This window comes from Eublepharis macularius, chromosome 15 (genome assembly GCF_028583425.1).
Source record: "Eublepharis macularius isolate TG4126 chromosome 15, MPM_Emac_v1.0, whole genome shotgun sequence".
In the NCBI taxonomy this organism is placed as follows: domain Eukaryota; kingdom Metazoa; phylum Chordata; class Lepidosauria; order Squamata; family Eublepharidae; genus Eublepharis; species Eublepharis macularius.
The window spans coordinates 54981467-55002133 of record NC_072804.1 but is presented as its reverse complement, the minus strand read 5'-3'; the positions used below and the strand labels follow the sequence as shown (position 1 = coordinate 55002133).

Below are 20667 nucleotides of genomic sequence, written 5' to 3'. Positions count from 1 at the left end.
AGGGCTGCATTCCCCATGGGCAAGACCTAGGGCTGCATTCCCCATGGGCAAGACCTAGGGCTGCATTCCCCATGGGCAAGACCTAGGGCTGCATTCCCCATGGGCAAGACCTAGGGCTGCATTCCCCATGGGCAAGACCTACATGCTTCCTTCTCTGCCACCCTTCAGGTGTCAGGCAGGTCACTTGTCCTTGCGTCACAGGAAGTGTTTGCCTCAGCCAGCAATGGGTGGCATTGCACAGCAATGCAAGGCTGCAGCAGGCACATAAGTGAACAGTTCACCCCTCGTGTGCTCACAACAAAACGGCCCGCTTCACATCAACAGTCCCCACCTCCTGAGCCCGCCATGTCCTCCACCCACTGCTCCATTCCTGACCCGTGTCTTCCAACCCTATAGTAACCCACAGCACCTCTTGTAGAAGAGCCTCCTCCCTTCCTCCAAGAGATGTAAAGGTCTGGAAAAATTCGGGGGTGGGGGAACCCAAGTTCCTCCCTCTGCAATTTCCATCTCCCCAAGAATACCTTTTAAAATGAGAAATTTTGTGGAACACAAGAAGCTTCTGTGAAATATATTTTCTTTGAAATTAGTGAAAGGCTTTTCGAAACAAGGTTTTACTCAAAAAACAGACAGCAAGTAGCTCCCATCCAACTGCATGAACTCCGGGCACATTCTCAAAGCTCTCCACCTTTGCCACTGGCCAATACAAATCCCAGAATACTAATCACTAGCCTGCTTCCCCGTGGCAAGTAAAATTTGTCCTCAAGAGACTACAAAAATGAAGTTTCAGGAAACAAGGAGAATAGATTGTTCTTGCTCTTTCAAGCTGTTACTGGATCTTATTATTCAGATATTCATACCCTGCTTTTCTTCCCAATGGGACCCAAAGCAGATTACGACATCATTCTTCTCTCTTTCATTTCATCCTAGCCGTGACCCTACGGGGCAGCTTAGGCTGAGGGACGGTGACTGGCCGAAGGATACACAGCAAGTTTCCACGACAGGCTGAGGGTCCCAATCTGGGTCTGACAAATCCTAGTCCAACACTAACCACTACACCACACTGGTTCTCGAGGGATAAAGCGATTCTCGCATGCCTGCAGGGACAGATGAGCTCGTTTGCAAAAGAGGCAGGCTAGTAATTTTTGAACACTCATTTGCCAGGCTGTGCTGTTTCCTCCTAGGTATTTTCCCAAACAGACAGTGCTGAGCGTTATTTATTCCCTCCTGCATTGGTCAGCCAGAAGGGATCCACCTGGACAGTGGATCCAACTATGGGATCTCTGGAGAGCCTCTCACTGCCAGGAAGGTCACAGCACACCAGCATTAGATGTCCAGAAAGGAGAAGGGGGGGGATATACAGGCCTTTCTTGGACCCTACCCATAGAACTGTGTGTGGAGGAGATATAGTAGGCTATAAATCCAGAGGAGTTAACTGTGTTAGTCTGTAGTTGCAAATTAGTAAAGAGTCCAGTAGCACCTTTAAGACTAATCAACTCTGACGATGCATCTGACAAAGAGAGCTGTGGTTCTCGAAAGCTTGCACTACAATAAAGTTGGTTAGTCATAAAGATACTACTGGACTCTTTACTACAGTAGGTTATGTAGCTACTCTAAGCAGGCGCCCTTTATGTCAAGAGAGTTTATATGCTCTATTGGAGTACAGGGCTGTGTCCTGCCTGGCATGGTGTAGCCACCTGACAGCCTGACCTTGCCTTACATGCCGGGATGGAAGGCCACGTGGATGGGGGAGTCCTGCAGTGTTCTTGGGGGGTGGGGTGTGTGCTGTGACATGCATCTCGTTCAATTACAGAGGAACCCACTGGCAGAACTGATTGCCGTCTTTTCAGCCAGGGGTATATTTTTGCTCTGCAGCTCGATGGCTTAATTGTGGGCTGCTTTCAGATAAGGCAACAGTCACAGCTGGCTTTCCAGAGGGGAGCGCGTGTGGCACATTTTCCAAATTCTTATGATCTCCCCTCCCCCGCCCTGAAGCATTTTTTTTCTTCCTTCCCAAGTTACAAATCCCTAGATCTATATATAAATTTAAACAATATTTGCAGAGTTACGTCATGGGAAATTGGAAAGGTAACTTGCCGGGGGGGCAGGGGGAGGCACAGGAGCAGCGCTAAAAAGGAGCAAACACAATCCTGGGTGGGAGGGAAAGAAGAAAGGAAAAATGGATTTGGGTTACAGAGCACTGTGCCGAAACACTGCTTTGAATTATACATCCAGCTATGAAAGTTTCAGCAGATAAGCCTTCAGCGTCTTGGCATTTCCTCGTGAAAGCAAAGAACAGAACTCAGGGGACGAAGCAGAATGCCAAATCGGGCAGAAACTGCAACGTCACAAAGCTGTTCTGCCCGTTGACTTGGTGGCCACACACTGTGCTAGAGAATGCGGCTCCGAGGCACGTCAAGAGCAGCAGCCTGCCGTTGTGCAGCGAGGCTCAGTTGGGAAAGTGGGCCAGCTGTCACCATGCATGCGCGCTTGGCAGTGTTTGACGAGAGCACCCGTCTGGAGCCTCAGCGCAAAAGGAAGAGGGAGACCAAAGTTAAGCGACCTGATTATTGCCGAAATCCATGGGAAACCGTTGGTGGCCCCAAACTGAACCTCCGTGGAGTATGCTATCTGCAACTAAGGAAAAGGAGGGGGAAGCAACCATGCAACTTCCTCGGACTTAAGAGTGTGCACGTTAACAGCAGGCAGATAAAGGGTGCGTGAGTTTGCACTCAGCAATTTGAGTGCGAGACCACCTGTGCTTAAGTGTGAGCTGGCTCCAGTCATACCGTGACCCGGTAGATCCCTATGGCAAGCAGGGGGATGGGAGGAGTAAACAATGACAGGAAGAGCCCGTGTACACAGGTCTGCTGTCCTCTGTGCAAATTTTTTTTTAAAAAAGCATCAGAATTGTGCCAAGGTATGGCAAGTTGGGCAGCTAAGGAAAGACTGATTCTATAAACACAGTTCAGTTATGTAAGGGAGCTTGACCCCTTGACCAGCATGGCTTATTCTACTGCTGACCCTAGGGAGAGGCAAGAAGCCCAAGAGGAGAAAAAAAAAGGTGAGCGTGCAACAACTTTGGGGAAACAAAATTCAGCACTTTGGTGGCACTTGGCACAGAATCACAGCTTCTAGGATAGCCTTGTTCAGCTCGCCTACTCTTAAATCACAACAGCAGACATAGAGCTACACAGGACATATTTATAATTTGTACTCTCCCGTTCCCACCACCACCACCAAAAGCATCTCACACCAAACATGTAGTACCCATGCATTTTTTTTAAAAAAACCTAACAACTGGAACTCAAATTTCTGAAACAAATCACACCGCAACATGCAAAAAGGTTTAGAACTAACAGGCAATGCCATCCATATTTCACCACTCCATACAGGCCCTGGGAACAGAGAAGAGTTGGGAATCTCAGAGATCTGGGCAAAGCTCCTGTGATACAAGATTTCTCTTCCCTTCAACTCTGGACCAGGGAGGCAAGTGACAGTCAACGGATGAAGCTATTTCCACCGCATAACAGCAACATCTGCTTTCTTTCCCTACAGTCTTCATTTCTGAAATTTCACCAGGAGTGGGGGAAGCTGTAAAGAGCCTTGGAGGCAGGTCAGATGCTGCTTACTGAATGCAGTATAAGAAGAGCGACGTCTTCTCTCCGAGGTGTGGCTGCTGCTAAAAATGGCAGCCATGTGCCTCGCCCTCCTCAGCACCTAATGCAACATCACAGCACTGAGCCTTTGCCTGCACCAGCACCACACAATGAGCTGGTGGGGCGAAGAAGAAAAAAAACTGGATAGAAAGCTGTGCTATGGGTAGAAGGAGAACCACTGGGTACATGGTTGCCATTTCTAAGGCAGCTGAGAGTTTCAGGCGACTCAGAGTTTCACCATCCTCAGAGACCCAAGAACCCCAAAAGCCCCTGCCTGTCTGAGGAGAACATACCTAGCTAGGCATGCCTGTGGGAAAAGGCAGTTCCCAATGGTCATAGCTTGAGCTCAGTTGAAGAGGTGCCCTGCCCAGATATTTAGAGGGACCCTTGGGTGCATGGCAGATGGTGGGAAAGACTTTTCCCTGCCCGGGACCCTGGGAAGTAGATGCCAATCAAAACAGGCAGTTCTCAGTAAGAGGGTTCAATGACCTGATGCACTATATAGCACCTCCCTAAGAGCACAGACGTGCCAGGGGCAGATACTCGCTCACTCCTAACCCCTACCCCAAAAAGCATCCTTTAACCAAAGAGTGTGGAATAGAGGTTACAGGGTTGGACTAGGCTTGGGAGACCCAAGTTCGAGTCCCTACTCTGTCCCAAAAGCTTGCTGGGTAACTTTGAGTCAGTCCCACATATTCAACCAAACCTTCCTCACAGGGGTGTTGTGAAAACAAAACAGAGAGGAAAACAATGTAAGGTGCTCTGAGTCCCCACAGGGGAGAAAGGCACCTTATAGAGGGAGTAAGTAAACTGACCAAATATGCAACATACACCGATCTCGGACTTCACTTCCTCATTCTACAAATCTTTCCACGTTGTCAGAGCCCTGGTTTGAGCAATGGGGTCAAAGTCCGTCTGCATGCCCCCGCCTCTTTTCCGAAGGACTGGGTTTTTTTTGTTTTTTTAAAAAAAGAATGAAACTGAACTGCTGGCCTAGATACCATTAAAAGAAGTGGGGAGGGGGTTGAGTCACAACAAGAGGGGAAAGGTAAGCTGATCGGATCAGCCTGGCTTGCTGACATCCGTTAGCTTCTCCCAATTCAGTTTTGGGATTCAGTTTTCTTCGTGCTGCAATGAGATACCTGAATGAGAGCGGACAAGCAGATGAGAAGAGAACTGGCCAAAATAAAAGGCTCCCGGAACAGACGGGGCATTCAAAAAACAAAATCCGATCCTTGTACAAAAGAAGTCGTTCTACCTGCCCTGCGAATAAAGGAGGCCTTTGCATATCAGTGGCCGCCTCCTTATATGGAAAGGGGGCACAGATGTGAGGAAAGAGTCAAAGCGAAGGAATGAGCAACAGAGCGCACACCTGCATGCTCCTTCTGCTTTGGTGTAAGCAGCGCCCACATCTCCTTTCAGCAGCAATTCGGCAAAAGAGCCCTCCCCCCTCAGCCAAGATCACCCAAAGGAAGCGGCTGCACTGAACCGGGATGGAGATGCAAAGTGAAATTCCACAGAGGCCTAAAGAATAGGGCCTTGGCCCAGCTGCAGTGACCCACATACCACGGTTGCCTTTTCAGAAAGCCAGGATGGAAAACTCCCGTTCTCTCCTGCTGCTGTCTTCGAGAGCTTTGGACAGAAGCAGGATTGGAAGAAGTCACTCCTGTGCGGCTCATCCAGGGAGAGAGGAGTGGTACAAAGGGAGGGCAGGTGTCTTCCTTTAAACCACTAACATGGCGATGGTTCATGGGCAAGCAGGCTAACAAACAATGCAGTTATTTAACCGTCAGAACACTTCCAACTGGTTAGACGGCTCCATGGCTGCCCAGACCGGTACCTTCTAACTGTCACTCACGGCCAATCAGGAAGGTGCCGATTCTGGGAGCAGGGAGAGAAGATCCATGGAACCAGCCAGACCTCAGGCGCTTGGGAGCCATTAAGCACTAGAGCCACATCATGCCAGGAACCCACAGAAAAGCTGCTCCCAGAGCAAGGCTGTAACATGTGGAGGGCACATGAGTAGCACAGGCATGTGTGGGCAGGCCGGTTAGTAAAACTTTGAGCCAGTAATTTTTTGTAATTCCCAAGACTGTAAACTCCCAGCTCCAGTCAAAGTCTCTTTATGAAAATTCTAGTTCCTCGGAGATCAAGCATTCGCCTTCATCCCTTTAATAAGAAATTCTATACCTATGCTCATTTTTAATCAGGCAAATGCTTTAATGTGGTTTGTCAGCATACAGCAAAAATGGGATGGGGGGGAAGGAAGAAGGCGGCTTTCAACCTGTTTAGCAGGGTTTGCAATAATCCTCTACAACCATCCAGCCTAGAACCATTTTAAGTTGGCATCGCTGTAACTTGGCACCCCCAAAAGTGCGACTGGGCTTCCAGCCTCCATCAGGATGTCTTGCTTCCTGGATTTGCTCCAATCCAAAGAAATTTAAATCGTGATTTGTTACATAGGCAGGCTAATAGGGGATGATTCATTCGCCTGCCCTTCAAAACCGCTCATGCAAAAGAAAAACCTTTTCATGCAATGCTTGGCTACAGCTTCCAAGCCGCCAGAAACTTGGAAGCAGATCTTCTAAATGTATGAGTAGGATTTACGGCCTCTGCCTTGCAGAAGTGTTTTGGGGGAGGCATATGCACAGAGAGAGGGAGGGAGGGAGGGAGGGAGGGAGAAGGTTAACCTGCTTTTTTGAGTCACTGGTGTTTTGCAGATTTACTTTCTGTGCTACATACATTCACAATACTTGTTTGTGTTTCTGTCCAGGACTTCCAGATTGGGAAAATTTGTGAAAGGCACAGCTGGATTGTATATGTTGTTTGAAGTGGTAATTACTTTGCAACTATTTGGGGAGAGAAAGACAGGAAATGCAAACAGAATGACTGGCTGCTATTGAAGCCCTGCACAGCCAGCAAGCCAAGGCAGACCCCCCCCCCCTTTCTACTGCCCTCTCCCAGGGACAGAACCTGCACAGTGTACACGGATGGAAAGCAAAGCTCACTCCAGAGGCCTCACATAGCCCTTTGCTGAGCTGGGATACCCCACCGCCCCCTTCAGCTCCAGGAGAAAGGCATTCCCCCTCCAGAGAAGGAGCCAATAGCCAATACGGCTCCCGTGACTCGATCCTGTTCGTGCAAGAGGCCCCAAGTTCAGACAACAGTGTCTTCAGTTAAAAGATATCAGGTAATGGATGTTGGGACGTGCCTCCCTCTGCCTGAGACGCTGGCGAGCTGCTACCAGCCAGAAGAGAGAATGCAGAGCTAGAGGGGTCAACACTCTGACTTCAAATGTTATTGGAGAGAGTCTGTGGCTCATGAGTAGACCGCTGACTTTGCACACAAAAGGTCTGTGGTTCAGCCAGTAGTATCTCTAGTCAAAGGATGCTGGAGAAGACCTTTGCCCCACAAAGCCCATTGAAATACTGAGCTAGATGGACTAGCAGCCCATATGAGTGCGAAGCAGCTTCATAGATATGCTGCCATTACCCCAGTTCCCACACGTGGTTGGCCGGCCTTGTGCCTGCCACGTGGCATCATGAATCTGCCTTATCCAGAGTCACACTGCTGGACCGCCACACTAAGTGCTGTCAACTCAGACTGGCCCAAAGTCACCCAGTGGGCTCCAAGGTGTCCCAGATCAAACCCTGGCACTCTAACTGCTAGGCCACACTGGCTCTCAGTGATCCTTTTGACTGGCATGCCGACCTTCAGTATGCTAAGCAGGAGTTCTGCCTCCGAGCCACGGCCCCTCCCCAACAACACACAGGTTCTGAGGAACTATGCGACACTGATGTTTCAGAGATCACTAACCCCTAACTAGTGGGAGAGTGGCAACTTCACCCAGCCTGCCAGCTCATGCCACCACACACCTAGGGGCCCTGCCCCAAGCAATTAAAAAAACAGGCTGGCTATGTGAACTCTCTCCCTAACGGCTTCCAAACTAGAAACAGCATGTCTTCATGTTGGCTGCACGCGTAGTTCTGCCTTATAATGACTCTGTTTTTGAAATAAATACAATACTGCCGAATACTGTCTACAAAATTCTAGTAAAACTGATTTTACAACATAAAAAAAAGTTTTGGGGTCTTTGATCTAATGCAACACAGAGGTATGCTTGGCTCTGTCAGTCCTTAAACTTTGGAAAGAGAAAGAAGAGAGGGAGGGGGTCAACCACCCTCCGAATAACTGGCAGGGCCAAAGAATTTGCTTGATCTGACGCTGGCCAACACTACACACACACACACACACACACACACACACACACACGGCAAACACACACACACACGGCAAACACACACACACACACACACACACGGCAAACACACAAACCAAGCAAGCATGCTCCTTTTTGCAGGCAGAAGGAACCCAGTTTCCCTCATCTTCTAGACTTGTTCCAGAAGAGAAACATTTTTGTAACTCAAGGGAAGTTACGTATCAAGCTGGGCTGAAGAAGGGAAGCGTCTGGAAGTTTCCCCGTCAACTCGGCACTGATTCAAACTCTGCAACTGTCACGGTTCTGGCAGGCCGAGTTTTGCCAGGTTTTCAAGCAAAGGAGGAACCTTCCATGCCCAGATGCGGCAAGGAACTGGGTCAAAAGCCCCGTCATTGAAGGCCTTCCATCAAAATCAATTTGCTAGGTTGAAAACAGGGAGATCTGAAAAGTCAGTCATTTATGGGGATAATAAAAACTCATGGCTTTTTCACCGCTCTGACTGGGGCACTAACATGTCTATAAGAGTGGTATGTAAGTGCTGCTGCTGTTGTTGTTGCCACTGCATTTTCCACATCCCTTTCTGCAACTCTGAGGCTTAGAAACTCAGGCTCTATCAGATGTCTGCACATCACACAAAAGCATCCCTGGGACAGGCCTTACCCACCAGTTTAGGACAGCGGCTGGATATGTCAACAACAATTAGATTCACCCTGCGTAGATCCGTCTAAGCCTGGTGCACCTTAGTCACGACAGCATTAACATATGCCACCCCCCAAGCCACAAGCGACAGAAAGCTACAGGACGTAGGAATGTCACCTGCTGTTCAAATATTGGCACTGGTACATGACGCACAGAACCAGAGAGGGCTGTGACACCCACCCGTCCTCGACCTTGTCAAACTCCGTGCGGAGATGCTCCTTCTGAATTGCAGGGGAATTCTGCTGCCTCATTCCAAATGATGCCAAATTTCATACTGGATGCAAAAATCAAAGAGAAAAAAGGTGCCTAACTCTCCTTGTCCAAATGATTATACCTAATCTAGGATTTGCATAAGGACTAATCTTAATTTTTCCGCTTTTCACATGAGCAGCTGAACATGTTTTGCCCAGAGCAGCCCAGGTAGAACCAAAACAGCAAAGCCAGGTTGAAAAAGGAATGTCGACTCTGATCAAGGATGGAACCACAAGGACTTTTTTCAAAAGTTTAATTCTCACAGGCTGCATCTCTGCAAGAAAAATCCCGGGCCACTCTATGACGTAACGGACAGCTTCCTCCAACACGAGACGCGCACCGGACCGAATGAGCCATTCAGAACCAAACCCAGATCCCCACCTAACAGCGCAAGGATTTTTTATCTGATCTATTCGCATACCCCCTTTTCTCCTGACACAGTCAAGGCCCAAACTGGGAACATAATAATAAACAGGAAAGCCATCTATGAAAACAAGTAAAATGGACAGTTAAAATAAGTAAGTGCCTGTCTGAGCTGCTCCGTAAGCTCCCTTAAATAGTTCTGTCTCGTTTTTTTTTTTTAAAAAAAGGGATGTGGCTTGGCCTTGACCGCACCAGGACACTTCAGGAAGCTGCCGGGGGAGTCACAATTCCACAAACCAAAGGCAGGAAGACGAAGGGAGCCCATGCCTCCCTTACAGGGCTACTGGAAGACTGTGCAAGCATTCTGAACAGTGTAAAAACTTAACAGAACTACTACATCTTATTACAGTCCTCCTCCTCCAGCCCTGCCCCAAATGCAGCCACGGGCTCCACCCCTTTCCTTTCATCTGTCTCGGACCAGGGATAATAGAGGGAGGGGTCTTCGGAAGCGATTGCTCTATTGTGCTGACTCCTCCCTTGTGGAACCAGACAAGAGGCCATTTAAAACAACAAGCCAAACCGTGCAACAAAGCTTTCCCTGAACTGCACTGCCGTGGGATCGCAGGGAGAAAGGTTTCTCAAGCCTTTCTCAACCCTGCTCTGCTGCCTGGCGGCCAGCAAGAAGGTGCATCCAAACATGCAAAGAGTGCTTCAGCATATGATTTCTATAGACCAAAGAAAACAGGGAGGGGCAGGAGGGTGGAAAAAGGAAGACGTGCTCTATGCAACACACCCCAGAATAGACGGAGAAGCTTGCTGAGGCGTGGGGCTGATTGCTGCCGGGAACGGTGGCTCCTAACTGGGCTCTCCCACTGAAACAGCAGCAGCGCCACGTCACAGTGATAAGGTGGCGCAGAAGCCTGCAACCAGGTGGAGCGGGCGGCACTGTCCCACCGTTGAGGGTTTAAGAGGCTGCGCCGCCTCCTCCTCCTCCTCCGGAAATGTTACAGGAATGGAGACACGAATATTCCCTCCAGGCCACCGCTATGCCAGAAACATGGGAAAGTCATTAGCTGAGCCCTGGCTAAGCAGCACGAACAAATCTAGGGGCTACCTCTTTGGGGGTCTTCATTTCAAGCCCAGCCCTGGGGGCAGGGGCTGACAAGAACGTGAATGCTCAGTCTCCGCGACGGGCATTTCATCAACAGGCGACTTGCTCTGTTCGGAACAACAGTCCCTCTGAGCCTAAAGGGTTCCCGGCCTCCTGTGTCTTAGCTTGGCTCTAAGGAACAGCATGCCGTTAAGGCAATTAAGTAAAACAGCAGATGGCTACCTTAAACTCGCCACTCACCCTACAAATAAAGTCCCAAAGAAATGACAACGTTCTCCTGACAATACAAACACACACACACACCTCAGGAGCCTGTGGTCCTGGAGCAACTCCACAAGGTTTGGGAGAGTGTAGCATTTGCACTCCTCAACATTTCTGAGTTCCCAACAGGACAGGGCAATGAGGGTTGGAAAGAGACAGGGAGGGCAGTTTGGAAGACGTATTAACATGGGTATGGAAGCTGAAAGAGACTGCCAGCAAAATCAGAAATCAGGAAAAGGAGTCGGTTGCTACAAGGCAGTTACAGATCAACGTAAAGAGAATTTACTCCCTTACAATTATTCCTGTGTTTCCATCCCACACTCAGTTGTGCTTAACTGGATCTGTTCTGCTAAATGCACCTGCCCCCAAGCGAGAGGGGGGCCTCTTGATTGAGGGACAGGGCCACCATACCTGAACGGTGCAATCCAGTCCCCTAGAAGACAACACTGCTAGCTCCTTACTACAAAAGGTCATGGGAGGGGGGGGTGCCTCTCCAGGCCCACTCACAGAAAAAGCAACTTTCTAGCATGCCAATGGACTGCTCAGTTTCTTAGCTACATGGCCCACAATGGGGGGGGGGGGGAGAAAGCAATTCACAAAAGAAATCTGTTCACGTTTTAGATTCAAGAAGTATGATGCAGTGTGTGTGTGTGTGTGGGGGGGAGAATCTGAAGAGTTCCAAACTCAGCTGTTTGGGTAAAGCTAGCAGTCTCCCCACCCACCACATGTATGCGTGCATGCACACGCACACGCACGGCTTTGAAGACTAGGCAAACAAGAACCTTTGCTACAGTAACGGCACTCGCAGCTCGAGAATCCGGCCTATTTCAAACAAACATTTCCACATCGTCACGGAGACTGGAGGCAAAATCCTGGCAGCCCAGCGGGAGGCGGAGAACAATACTTGTCAATACTACTGGACATGACAGCTGACCTCAGGGAGGTGGCTTAAGCTCCCCCCCCCCTCCACTGTCTTTGTCAGCTGGGAGAGTTTCTGTCTGTTAAAGCCAATGCAACAAAGTTGACGTCCGTTACAGCAGAAGGGAAAATGCTTCCCAAAGAAGCAAGAACCTCAAATTCAATCCAGCGACTGTTGATAAAAGATGCCACAGGTACCAAGTTCATCCTAAAGGTAGAAGTATTGTGTTTAAACAGCAACCCTGTAGGGGGAAGGGGATGACTTACACTTCCCCATCTCTGGCACAATGAGAAGTTTCCCCAAAGAAATAGTCACAATCACCCATTATGTGCAGAGGCCGCACTCACTCATGGGGAGTGTTTGCAGTGAGCTGTCTGTAATTTAAAAATAGTTCCTGGGGTGTGTGTGTGTGTGGGGGGGTCACTTCCTTAGCCAATCCCCCGCTTCTGCAGGATGAATCAGTCAAGGAAGAATGCCCCAGCAAGGGCTGGCAAGCTGGGCTCTTCTCCAGGCAGGCCGAGCTGCCCCACCCAGTCACCGCCCTCTTCCTGCCCCGCCACACCTCTCCTCCTCAGCCCCATACCTGCCCCCAAGGCCCTCTCTTCCCCACTCAGCAGCCAGCACAGGCAGCTTCTAAGCACAAGGCCTACGAAAGGAGAAACTGGGCCCCTCCATTTTCTATGAGCGCTGACGCTGCCCTTCTGCCACAGTGAGGTCAGACCACCCCCCTCAAGTGTAGCCCTCCAGGCAGCAGGAGAGCCAGAGAAAACATCCATTTCTCTGTACCACTGCCACAGTCCCCCCAATCGCATTCATTCCCAGCCCCTTCCATAAGTCCCCCCCTTGCTCCCCTTCCCACAAAGCCCCCTCTCCCCACTCGTCTGGTTCAGATCCACTCCAGACCACACACACCACTCCCAGATCAGAAGTTCTGGCTCCAGACAGGCCCCTGATATCCAGCAGCCCCCTTGAAAACTCTCCAATTCCCGCAGGACTGCCCTCCAACAAACATTCCCCAAGCCTCAACTAGGCCTCCCTCTGCCCCCTTCCTGAACTCCTATGTTCCCTTGGACTCCCCCTTCCCAAATCTTCCAGGCTCATCTACCCCACACAACCCGGATCTGCCCAATCCTAGCGAGCTCCCAAGTTACTCAGGTCTCCCACGGCCCAGGAGCCGCGCTCCTGCCCAAACCACACAACTTATCAAGAGAGCTTTGACTCTCAAGGGCTCCTACCCTGGAAATCTAGTTGGTCTTTACAGTGCTACTGGGCCCAAATCTTGCTCTTCGGCTCTCAACATTATCCCTCCCCTCTTGAAAACCTCCAGGGCTGACCTCACAACCCGACCCTACACGCAGCCACTGTAGGGCAATGCTCTACTCGCTCAGACTGCCTCCTCACACATCCTGAAGCCTCAAAGGCTACCTGCCAGTAGCAGCTCCAGCAGCACCTTAGAGACCTGCAACATTTATTTCAGCAGGAGCTCAGGTGAGTCACAGCTGGCTTCTTCAGACATGCGCCCAGAGCACACTGACTAGGCAGGCAGCACCACTAGACACTGTGGGCCCTGTTCTTGAGCAAGCATGCAAAGGATTGCAGCACACCAAAGACCCAAAGCGGGATACCAAAGACTCACACAAGGCTGTCTGTAATTCACTGAAAAGTTTTGCTTAAAAAACAAACACGCACACCCCCTAATGCAATACTAAGCTCTTTGTAAGCAACACTATGCCAGCGGGGCTTCTCCAAGCAGCTTCAAGCTCCCCAGTTCCGTCACTAGCCCCCAAGCCCAAGATACACCCACCAGCACCCCCTTTCCTACCTTCACAGAGACCCCTGAATCCAGATCACAGACTTTTCTTCCTCTTACCACACTGTAACATTAATACCACAAGCTCTCTCACTTTCTTCCCCATTTTAATTAACCTCCACCACCCCAAGTTATGAAAGGTACGGAACATTCAATGCGTTTTTTAAAGAAATGTAAGGGGATATAATTCTGCCTGAATTGGACCCCCTCACATACATACAGCTTTTGACTTGGCAACCCAGCTTAATAAAGCCATCGGGAAAGGGAGGTGGGAGGCAGTGGAAAAGACCCCTCCTGCCCTTCCCAAGGAAAAGTGGATTCATATCACCTTTTCGATTCCTGCGAGCCACTTGAGGGCTGAAAAGCAGGAGAAAGTCAAAGCAACTCCTAGAATAAAAAAAACACGGGGGGCTTTACACTGATCCACCCTGTCACCTGAGGGGAGCCCTAAACTTACACCCACTCCCCCCCCAGTTCAGAACACTCCCTGCCCCGCCGGAGGGATTTAGCCCTCCAAACCACCTCAGACCTGTCAAGACTCACAAGGAGCCCCCCAATAAAACCCCAAACCCCTCCCTTACATTGCCTTGTTTCAACCCATACAGTGATCCTGTGTGGGGGGGGGGGCAGTTATACTCTGTTTCAGCATTTCTTCAGCTCTCCATTGGATTTAAATCTCTGCAAGTTTGCATGCAAGTACCCTATTATATGTGTATTGCAATACCCTTGAAATTGACTGTACTATGAACCACACTGTCTGATCTGCCTTGAGTCTCAGTATGAAAGGCAGACCATAAATAACGTGAATAATACAAATCGTTGCAAGTTTACATGTGCATCCCCTATTATGCTGTTTATTGAGAGTCTCTAAAATCGACTGTACCGGCTCGCACTGCGGGATCCGCCTCGAGTCTCAATGAGAAAGGCAGACTACAAAGAAGGCAAAGAAGGCAACTCAATCTCTGCAAGCGTGTGTTTCTTCAACTCTGTACTGGATTTTTGCTAATATTATGCCTTTGTAAATTTTACCCTCTGGCATTGTTTATGGAAATGTCCTTGATATTGACTGTCCTAATCTCACGCTGTGCAATCCGCCTTGAGTCTCAGTGAGAAAGGCGACTCTAAATGACATAAATAAATGATGTGCTCTAGTACACTGTTTATTTCTTTGGAATCAACGGTCCTGATCCGCCTCCGAGAAAGGCGGGCGACAAAAAGCGCCAATGGAGGAACAGAGCTCTCACAACGGTCCTGCAAGGCAGGCCAGCCTTATCCCACCCGCCTCTCTCCGCACAAGGCAGCCTGCGGGCGCTCTGCGCATGCCCAGAGGCGCCCGCCTCGCTCTCGCGCTGCCTCACCTTGCGCTGCTGCTTCTCCCAGGCGGGGTCGAGGAGGAGGTCGCGGTCCCAGTCGTCTTCCTGAGCCATGTAGTCGCCCAAGCCGGGCCCGTTGCCCCCGTACTGGTAGGTGGGCTGGCCGGCGGTGTGGTAATCCACCATCACGCCCGGACGGGCTGCGTGCGGGTGAGGCGGCGCTGTCGGGCAGGCGAGGCGGCGGCGAGGCGCGCGCGGCTCCCAACGAGGCGGCGGCTCCGACCGACTGGCGACGACTGGCGCGGCCGCTGCCTAGGGGCGCCGCTGCGCCTGCGCGCACCCAGCGACACGCCCCCTCCGGGAGGCCCGCGACGCATGCGCCGCGGACGGCCCACCGCTGTTGAAAAAACCGCGAGGGGAAGGGTGGAAAGGATTGCGCGCGTGCGAGCGGGTGGAGCCTCTGCTGAGGAGAGGGATCCGCCCCCGCCCTCCCCGTCCTCACTACGCGTTCACTGCGCCTGCCCAACCTTCTTCCCGCTTCGGTTCGGAACCCAAAAGGTGCGCCTGCGCGTTCTGTACCTGAAGCGCGCGGGGGGGGGGCTTTCCTGTACTGCGCATGCGTGACTGCTGCGGGGCTCTGTAAATATCAGAAATACAGATACTAATTAATTATTCGCATGTTGATATATTATTAGCAGATCTATGGGTTGTTAATATTTATCTTTCTTGCTAACGATGCTAATTAATATTAGCGTGTTGATATTAGCAGATCTGCGGATTGTTAATATTAATAATGATACGAACTAATATTTGCGTGTTGATATATTATGAACAGATCTATGGACTGTTAAAATTAATAATGATACGAATTAATACGTGTTGATATTAGCAATTCTGGGAGGTGTTAATATTAATTAATAATGATACTAATATCTGAGTATGGATATATTATTAGCAGATCTGTGGGCTGTTAATGTTAATCTTAATACCGATGTTAATTAGCATTAATATTGTTGGCAAACTAGTGGCTGATCTATTGTTTGTTAAAATTAATACCGACGTTAATTAGTATTAATATGCTGGCAGGTTTTGGGCTGATCTGCCGTTTGTTAACGTTAATTAGTAATACTAATTAATTGAAATCGGAGGCGCTCTTTACACCTCCCTGGCAAGATGCTCTCCAGTTTCCCCTCTGCACCAGTAGACCTCTGACCTGCCTGCCAGATGCTTGCCCACCCTAAGCTCCTTACAGGGGGTAATTCTGCACTGGGAGCAGTTCAGCCCATACTCACTCATATTAATATGCTGATATATCAGTAAAGCCTAGTCGACATCAATAGTAATCTTAATAGTAATGTTATTGATGTGTTCTTGATCATACCATGTGGTAATGTATATTGTTAATAATAATTGTTGATACCATGGATCAATATATGTTATGTTGTTAATAATAATCTTGAACACGCTTATCTGCAATAATAATGCACATGTTCTGGGATACTGAAATCCAGGGTGGCTGCCTCATTAAAATGAATATGCAGTATTAGGTTTTGTGCCAGAGTTTGGTGGTGCAGAACCGCACCCAGAATAAGTCATCTAAATACTATTTTTGGTTTAATAGCATAATTATTAGTCTTTCATTGGGCTGTAGGTGAAAACATCAGATGTGGGCATGTCATTAAACTTGCTTGGCGACTCTTCATATGAACAAAAATTCTCATTCTGGAATTCAAACATCAGATTCTGCATATGGACGCTGCCTTTCCCTGCTGCAGTGCAGTGGCTATAAAATGTGAGCACCGAGCGCTAACACACACACACGCACACACAGCCAAACTGTCCACAGGATGCCAACATTCTCCTGCAGGCCAGGAAATGCCGGCATCCTGCAAGACCGATGCTGCAGCGCCATGAAATGTGGAGCAATTTAATATTCCTGTCGCATGCATCTGCAGGAGGAGGCTGCTCGCTGTATCTCTGCACGCTTTAATGCTTCAAACTTCCCTATCAGACTCATCTTTGTTCTGCCGTCTCTGGGCATTGGGTGTGATTGGCTCAGTTGCTCCCAATGCAGAATTAGCCCCTGTTAGGTGCTTAGGGTGGGTGGCCATAGGTCTGCTGGTACAGAGGGGAAAAGTGGAAGCATCTTTTGATGGAGGTATAAAAGTACCTCTGATTTCAGTTCATAAAAGTGTGCCTCAGAAACGTGGGATAAACTGTGTTGAGGGTGTTTTTGGGCTGCTCCCTCTATGGTTGTTGTGGGTTTTCCGGGCTGTATTGCCGTGGTCTTGGCATTGTAGTTCCTGACGTTTCGCCTCCCGCCATGAGCATTCCACACCCTGGGAAACTCTTACAGGATGACTCAGCTCAACCCCACCCCTCCTGAGTAGATAGAAATGACCTACATCTTTTCCACACTGTGACACTGAGAGATCTCTGTCTTTTGGTGCTACACCTCTGAAGATGCCAGCCACAGCTGCTGGCGAAACGTCAGGAACTAAAATGCCAAGACCACGGTAATACAGCCCGGAAAACCCACAACAACCATCGTTCTCCGGCCGTGAAAGCCTTCGACATTACACTGCTCCCTCTAGTTTGTGTGAGGACCCATTTTGCGTGTTTAAGGCAGTAAGCAGGCATATGGGAAGGACCGTTTTTAAATACAAACGAACTTAAAATGCTTTTTCCCAGCATTAGCTGGACCCCTTCTCCCCATGTGATCCCCACAGGAAAGCTGTCCCAAGCAGTTTGATCGATTCCTGCCTCCCCATCACCCAAGCTGATCCACTGGTCCCTTCGTTTAGAAGGAAAAAGAAGCATCTACGAGCGACGCGTGCTTTAAGCTCTCCCAACCAGGCTGGAGCCAGAATTTGGAAAAAGAGAAGCTGCCGCAAGTTGCTTCTTAGCCGCAGTTTCCTTAATTTGCAACCTCAAGTTTTGCACCGAGAACGGAAGCGGTTACATCCTCTATCCATCAGCGTGACTGAGCATCATAACCCAGGATGTGGGCTGAGTCTGTATTCTGGCACAAATCCTGCTCTTTAATGGCTTCACGTAGAGATAGTCCAGTGTTCTCTCGGTGCGAAGATGCAGCAATGGGAAGAATTGGACCTATTGAACAAACAGATCTCAAGCAGCCGATAAAGGCACAGGGTTCCATCCAGGGGAAAAACCAAAAGGTGGCCATCTTACGTGTATGAAACCCAAGGAAGACGTCATTCCTGGAGGCCTGTGGCTGGTCATTAGATAGTTACACAGTGCAATCGATCCAGAGGAGTTAAGCCGTGTTAGTCTGTAGTCACAAAATGGTAAAAAGTCCAGTAGCGCTTTAAGACTAACCAACTTTATTGTAGCATAAGCTTTTGAGAGCCACAGCTCTCTTAGTCAGATGCAACCTGACGAGAGCTGTGGTTCTCGAAAGCTCATGCCACAATAAAGTTGGTTAGTCTTAAAGGTGCTACTGGACTCTTTACTATTATGCAGTGCTATCATTTCCAAAGGGTAGCCAGATTATGATACTTAGCAAGATCAAGATGGGTAGCTGTGTTAGTCTGTCTGTAGCAGTAGAAAACAGCAAGAATCCAGTAGCACCTATAAGACTAACAAAATTTGTGGTAGGGTATGAGCTTTCGTGAGCCACAGCTCGCTTCTTCAGATAGTCACAGCCCATATCCCCTACCACAAATTTTGTTAGTGTTATAGGTGCTACTGGACTCTTGCTCTTTTCTAAAGATACTTAGCAGTCACGTATCACTTTCCACAAATGCTCAGACACTACAGGTACATTATCTTGGTCTTCCTTACAACCGCCTTGCAAGGCTGGCCAGCATTGTTGTTCCTCTGCTGAGCAAGTGAGCCTGTTGAGTTGCCCAAGGCCACCTAGCGAGGTTAAGGCCGAGGCATGATTTGAACTGGAGACTTTGTGGCTTGCAGCTAGCACATTAGCTCTTATAATTAGTGTAATCATTGCTATGCATTTGCTAAATGCCCTCACAACACTACAGGGTAGCTTATTGTTAATTTTTTTTTTCCAAATGAGAAACAGAGGCAGTAATAAAGTAACTACACTATGAAACCACAGCAGGACGGGGGACTGAAATCAGAATTTCTCAGATTTGGATTGTGTTCTTTATTAGAGTGCAATGGTAGCACCCACAGACTGGTCAGTTGTGGCAGATGTCAGCAACAGCCAACTCTAGCCATTAGCAAAGCATTTGCAGATGATTCCCTGAGACCATTGCAAAAATTTCTAGAGGAATAGTAAAGAGTCCAGTAGCACCTTTACGACTAACCCACTTCATTGTAGCTACAATAAACTTGCATCTGACAAAGAGAGCTGTGGTTCTTGAAAGCTTATGCTACAATAAAGTTGCATCTGATGAAGAGAACTGTGGTTCTCAAAAGCTTATGCTGCAATAAAGTTGCATCTGACGAAGAGAGCTGTGGTTCTTGAAAGCTTATGCTACAATAAGGTTGGTTAGTCTTAAAGGTGCTACTGGACTCTACTATTTTGCTACTACAGACTAACACCGATAACTCATCTGGATCTATTTCTAGAGGAAAATGCCAAAGTATTTTGTGTTCCGGGATGGACAGTGATGGATGCTGGATTCAAACCATGCCTTCAGCACTCCAGTGCAACTGTACTGAATGCACAAGAGGAAGGGAACCAGGAGAAATGCCATTAGGGAGCAAGCGTGTATGAAACATGCAACATATGCTATATCTGGGAATATATTTCCCCCTTCCTTGCAAGATGTACGTTCAGCACAGCCCACTAGAGTTTAGAAGAAATTAAGCCTTCAGAGCTCCACACATGATGGCCGCTGTAAGAATACTGTGACCCCTAAAGAACAGCCAGATCTGACCGGCTGTCCACTGTGCAGCCATGCTGAAGCATCGCCAGCCTGTTTTATCACCTGTACAAAGCTGGGGTCTGGCATTGAGGATCAGCATGGTCAAGCGTCCGCTAAGGCTGTGGAAAGGGCTCTTGTATCTAGCTAAGGTCCAGAGGAGTTAGCCGTGTTAGTCTGTAATTGCAAAATAGTAGAGTCCAGTAGCACCTTTACAACTAACCAACTTCATTGTAGCATAAGCTTTTGAGAACCACAGCTCTCTTCATCAGATGCATCGTCCGCTTTCGAGAACCACAGCTCTCTTTGTCAGATGATTTTTGTCAGATGCTTCATCAGATGCTACAATAAAGTTGGTTAGTTTTAAAGGTGCTACTGGACTCCACTATTCTTCTATCTGGCCAAGACATTTGAGCCATCCATCCACTCTCAGCAAGAGGACTTCCATTACAGGGCCCAGGGCAGGGGAGATATCACAGTTGCTCTCTCATGCAATAGCCGCCCTCTGCCGCTTCCAGACACTCTCCCAGTAGGAAGTGGGAGATCATGCCAGACGCTAGTGCAGATGGAACTTAAAGGGGCATGAAAACATCTCATCCCACTGCCGCTGTGTGTGTGCCTGCATGGAGGTGGTGGGGGAGAGACAATCACTGCGGGGTGTTTTGCCCAGGGCTTTCCAAAATTTGCAGCCAGTCCTGTACCAAAGAGAAGGTGTGTTATCCACATGAAACATCTCTTCTTCTAGCGCGAGGCAGGAAAAGCAAATGAGGGTCTTCCAAGGAGTTTGCACACTCTCCGTTCTAAATCTGTGCTGAAATGGCTCCAAACGATCACTGACACATCCAGCAGTAAGTTGAGCGCCCCCAGGAGACTTTCCAAAATAGCAAACTGGTGCAGACGATCCGGCAGTAGGAACCAATTAATTCCGTCCACCTGGCCAAAGGCTGATGGCTAAAGCGTTACATTCCTTTGTCGAAAGCGTTCCAGTTTGCATAATCATGCGACCCTTGGATTGGACGGATTTCCAAGGGACAACTTTCCAGAAATCTGAACGTTCAGCAAGCTTGTTTAACGGCCTCTGCAAGGAACTGTAGCATACGAGCACCTGAAGGTGAACAAATTAGACTGCATTAGGAGCATTTCATGCATAGTGGTTCCGGGAGAATTGGAACAGCCCGCTTAGGAATGGGGTGTATCCGGATCGTCCTGTA

At 48.9% G+C, this 20667-nt stretch overlaps 1 protein-coding gene across 2 annotated transcripts in view; it reads right to left on the bottom strand.

Moving 5' to 3' along the window:
• The window catches only part of ACTN4 (actinin alpha 4), a 92520-nt gene extending 77615 nt beyond the window's left edge, over positions 1-14905 (bottom strand). For both annotated transcript variants that reach the window (XM_054999212.1, XM_054999213.1), the window contains exon 1: positions 14649-14905. In XM_054999212.1, the coding sequence (XP_054855187.1) occupies positions 14649-14789 (141 nt within the window). In that variant the 5' untranslated portion in view covers positions 14790-14905. The remainder of the gene's footprint in view (positions 1-14648) is intronic.
• Between the last annotated feature and the right edge of the window lie 5762 nt (positions 14906-20667).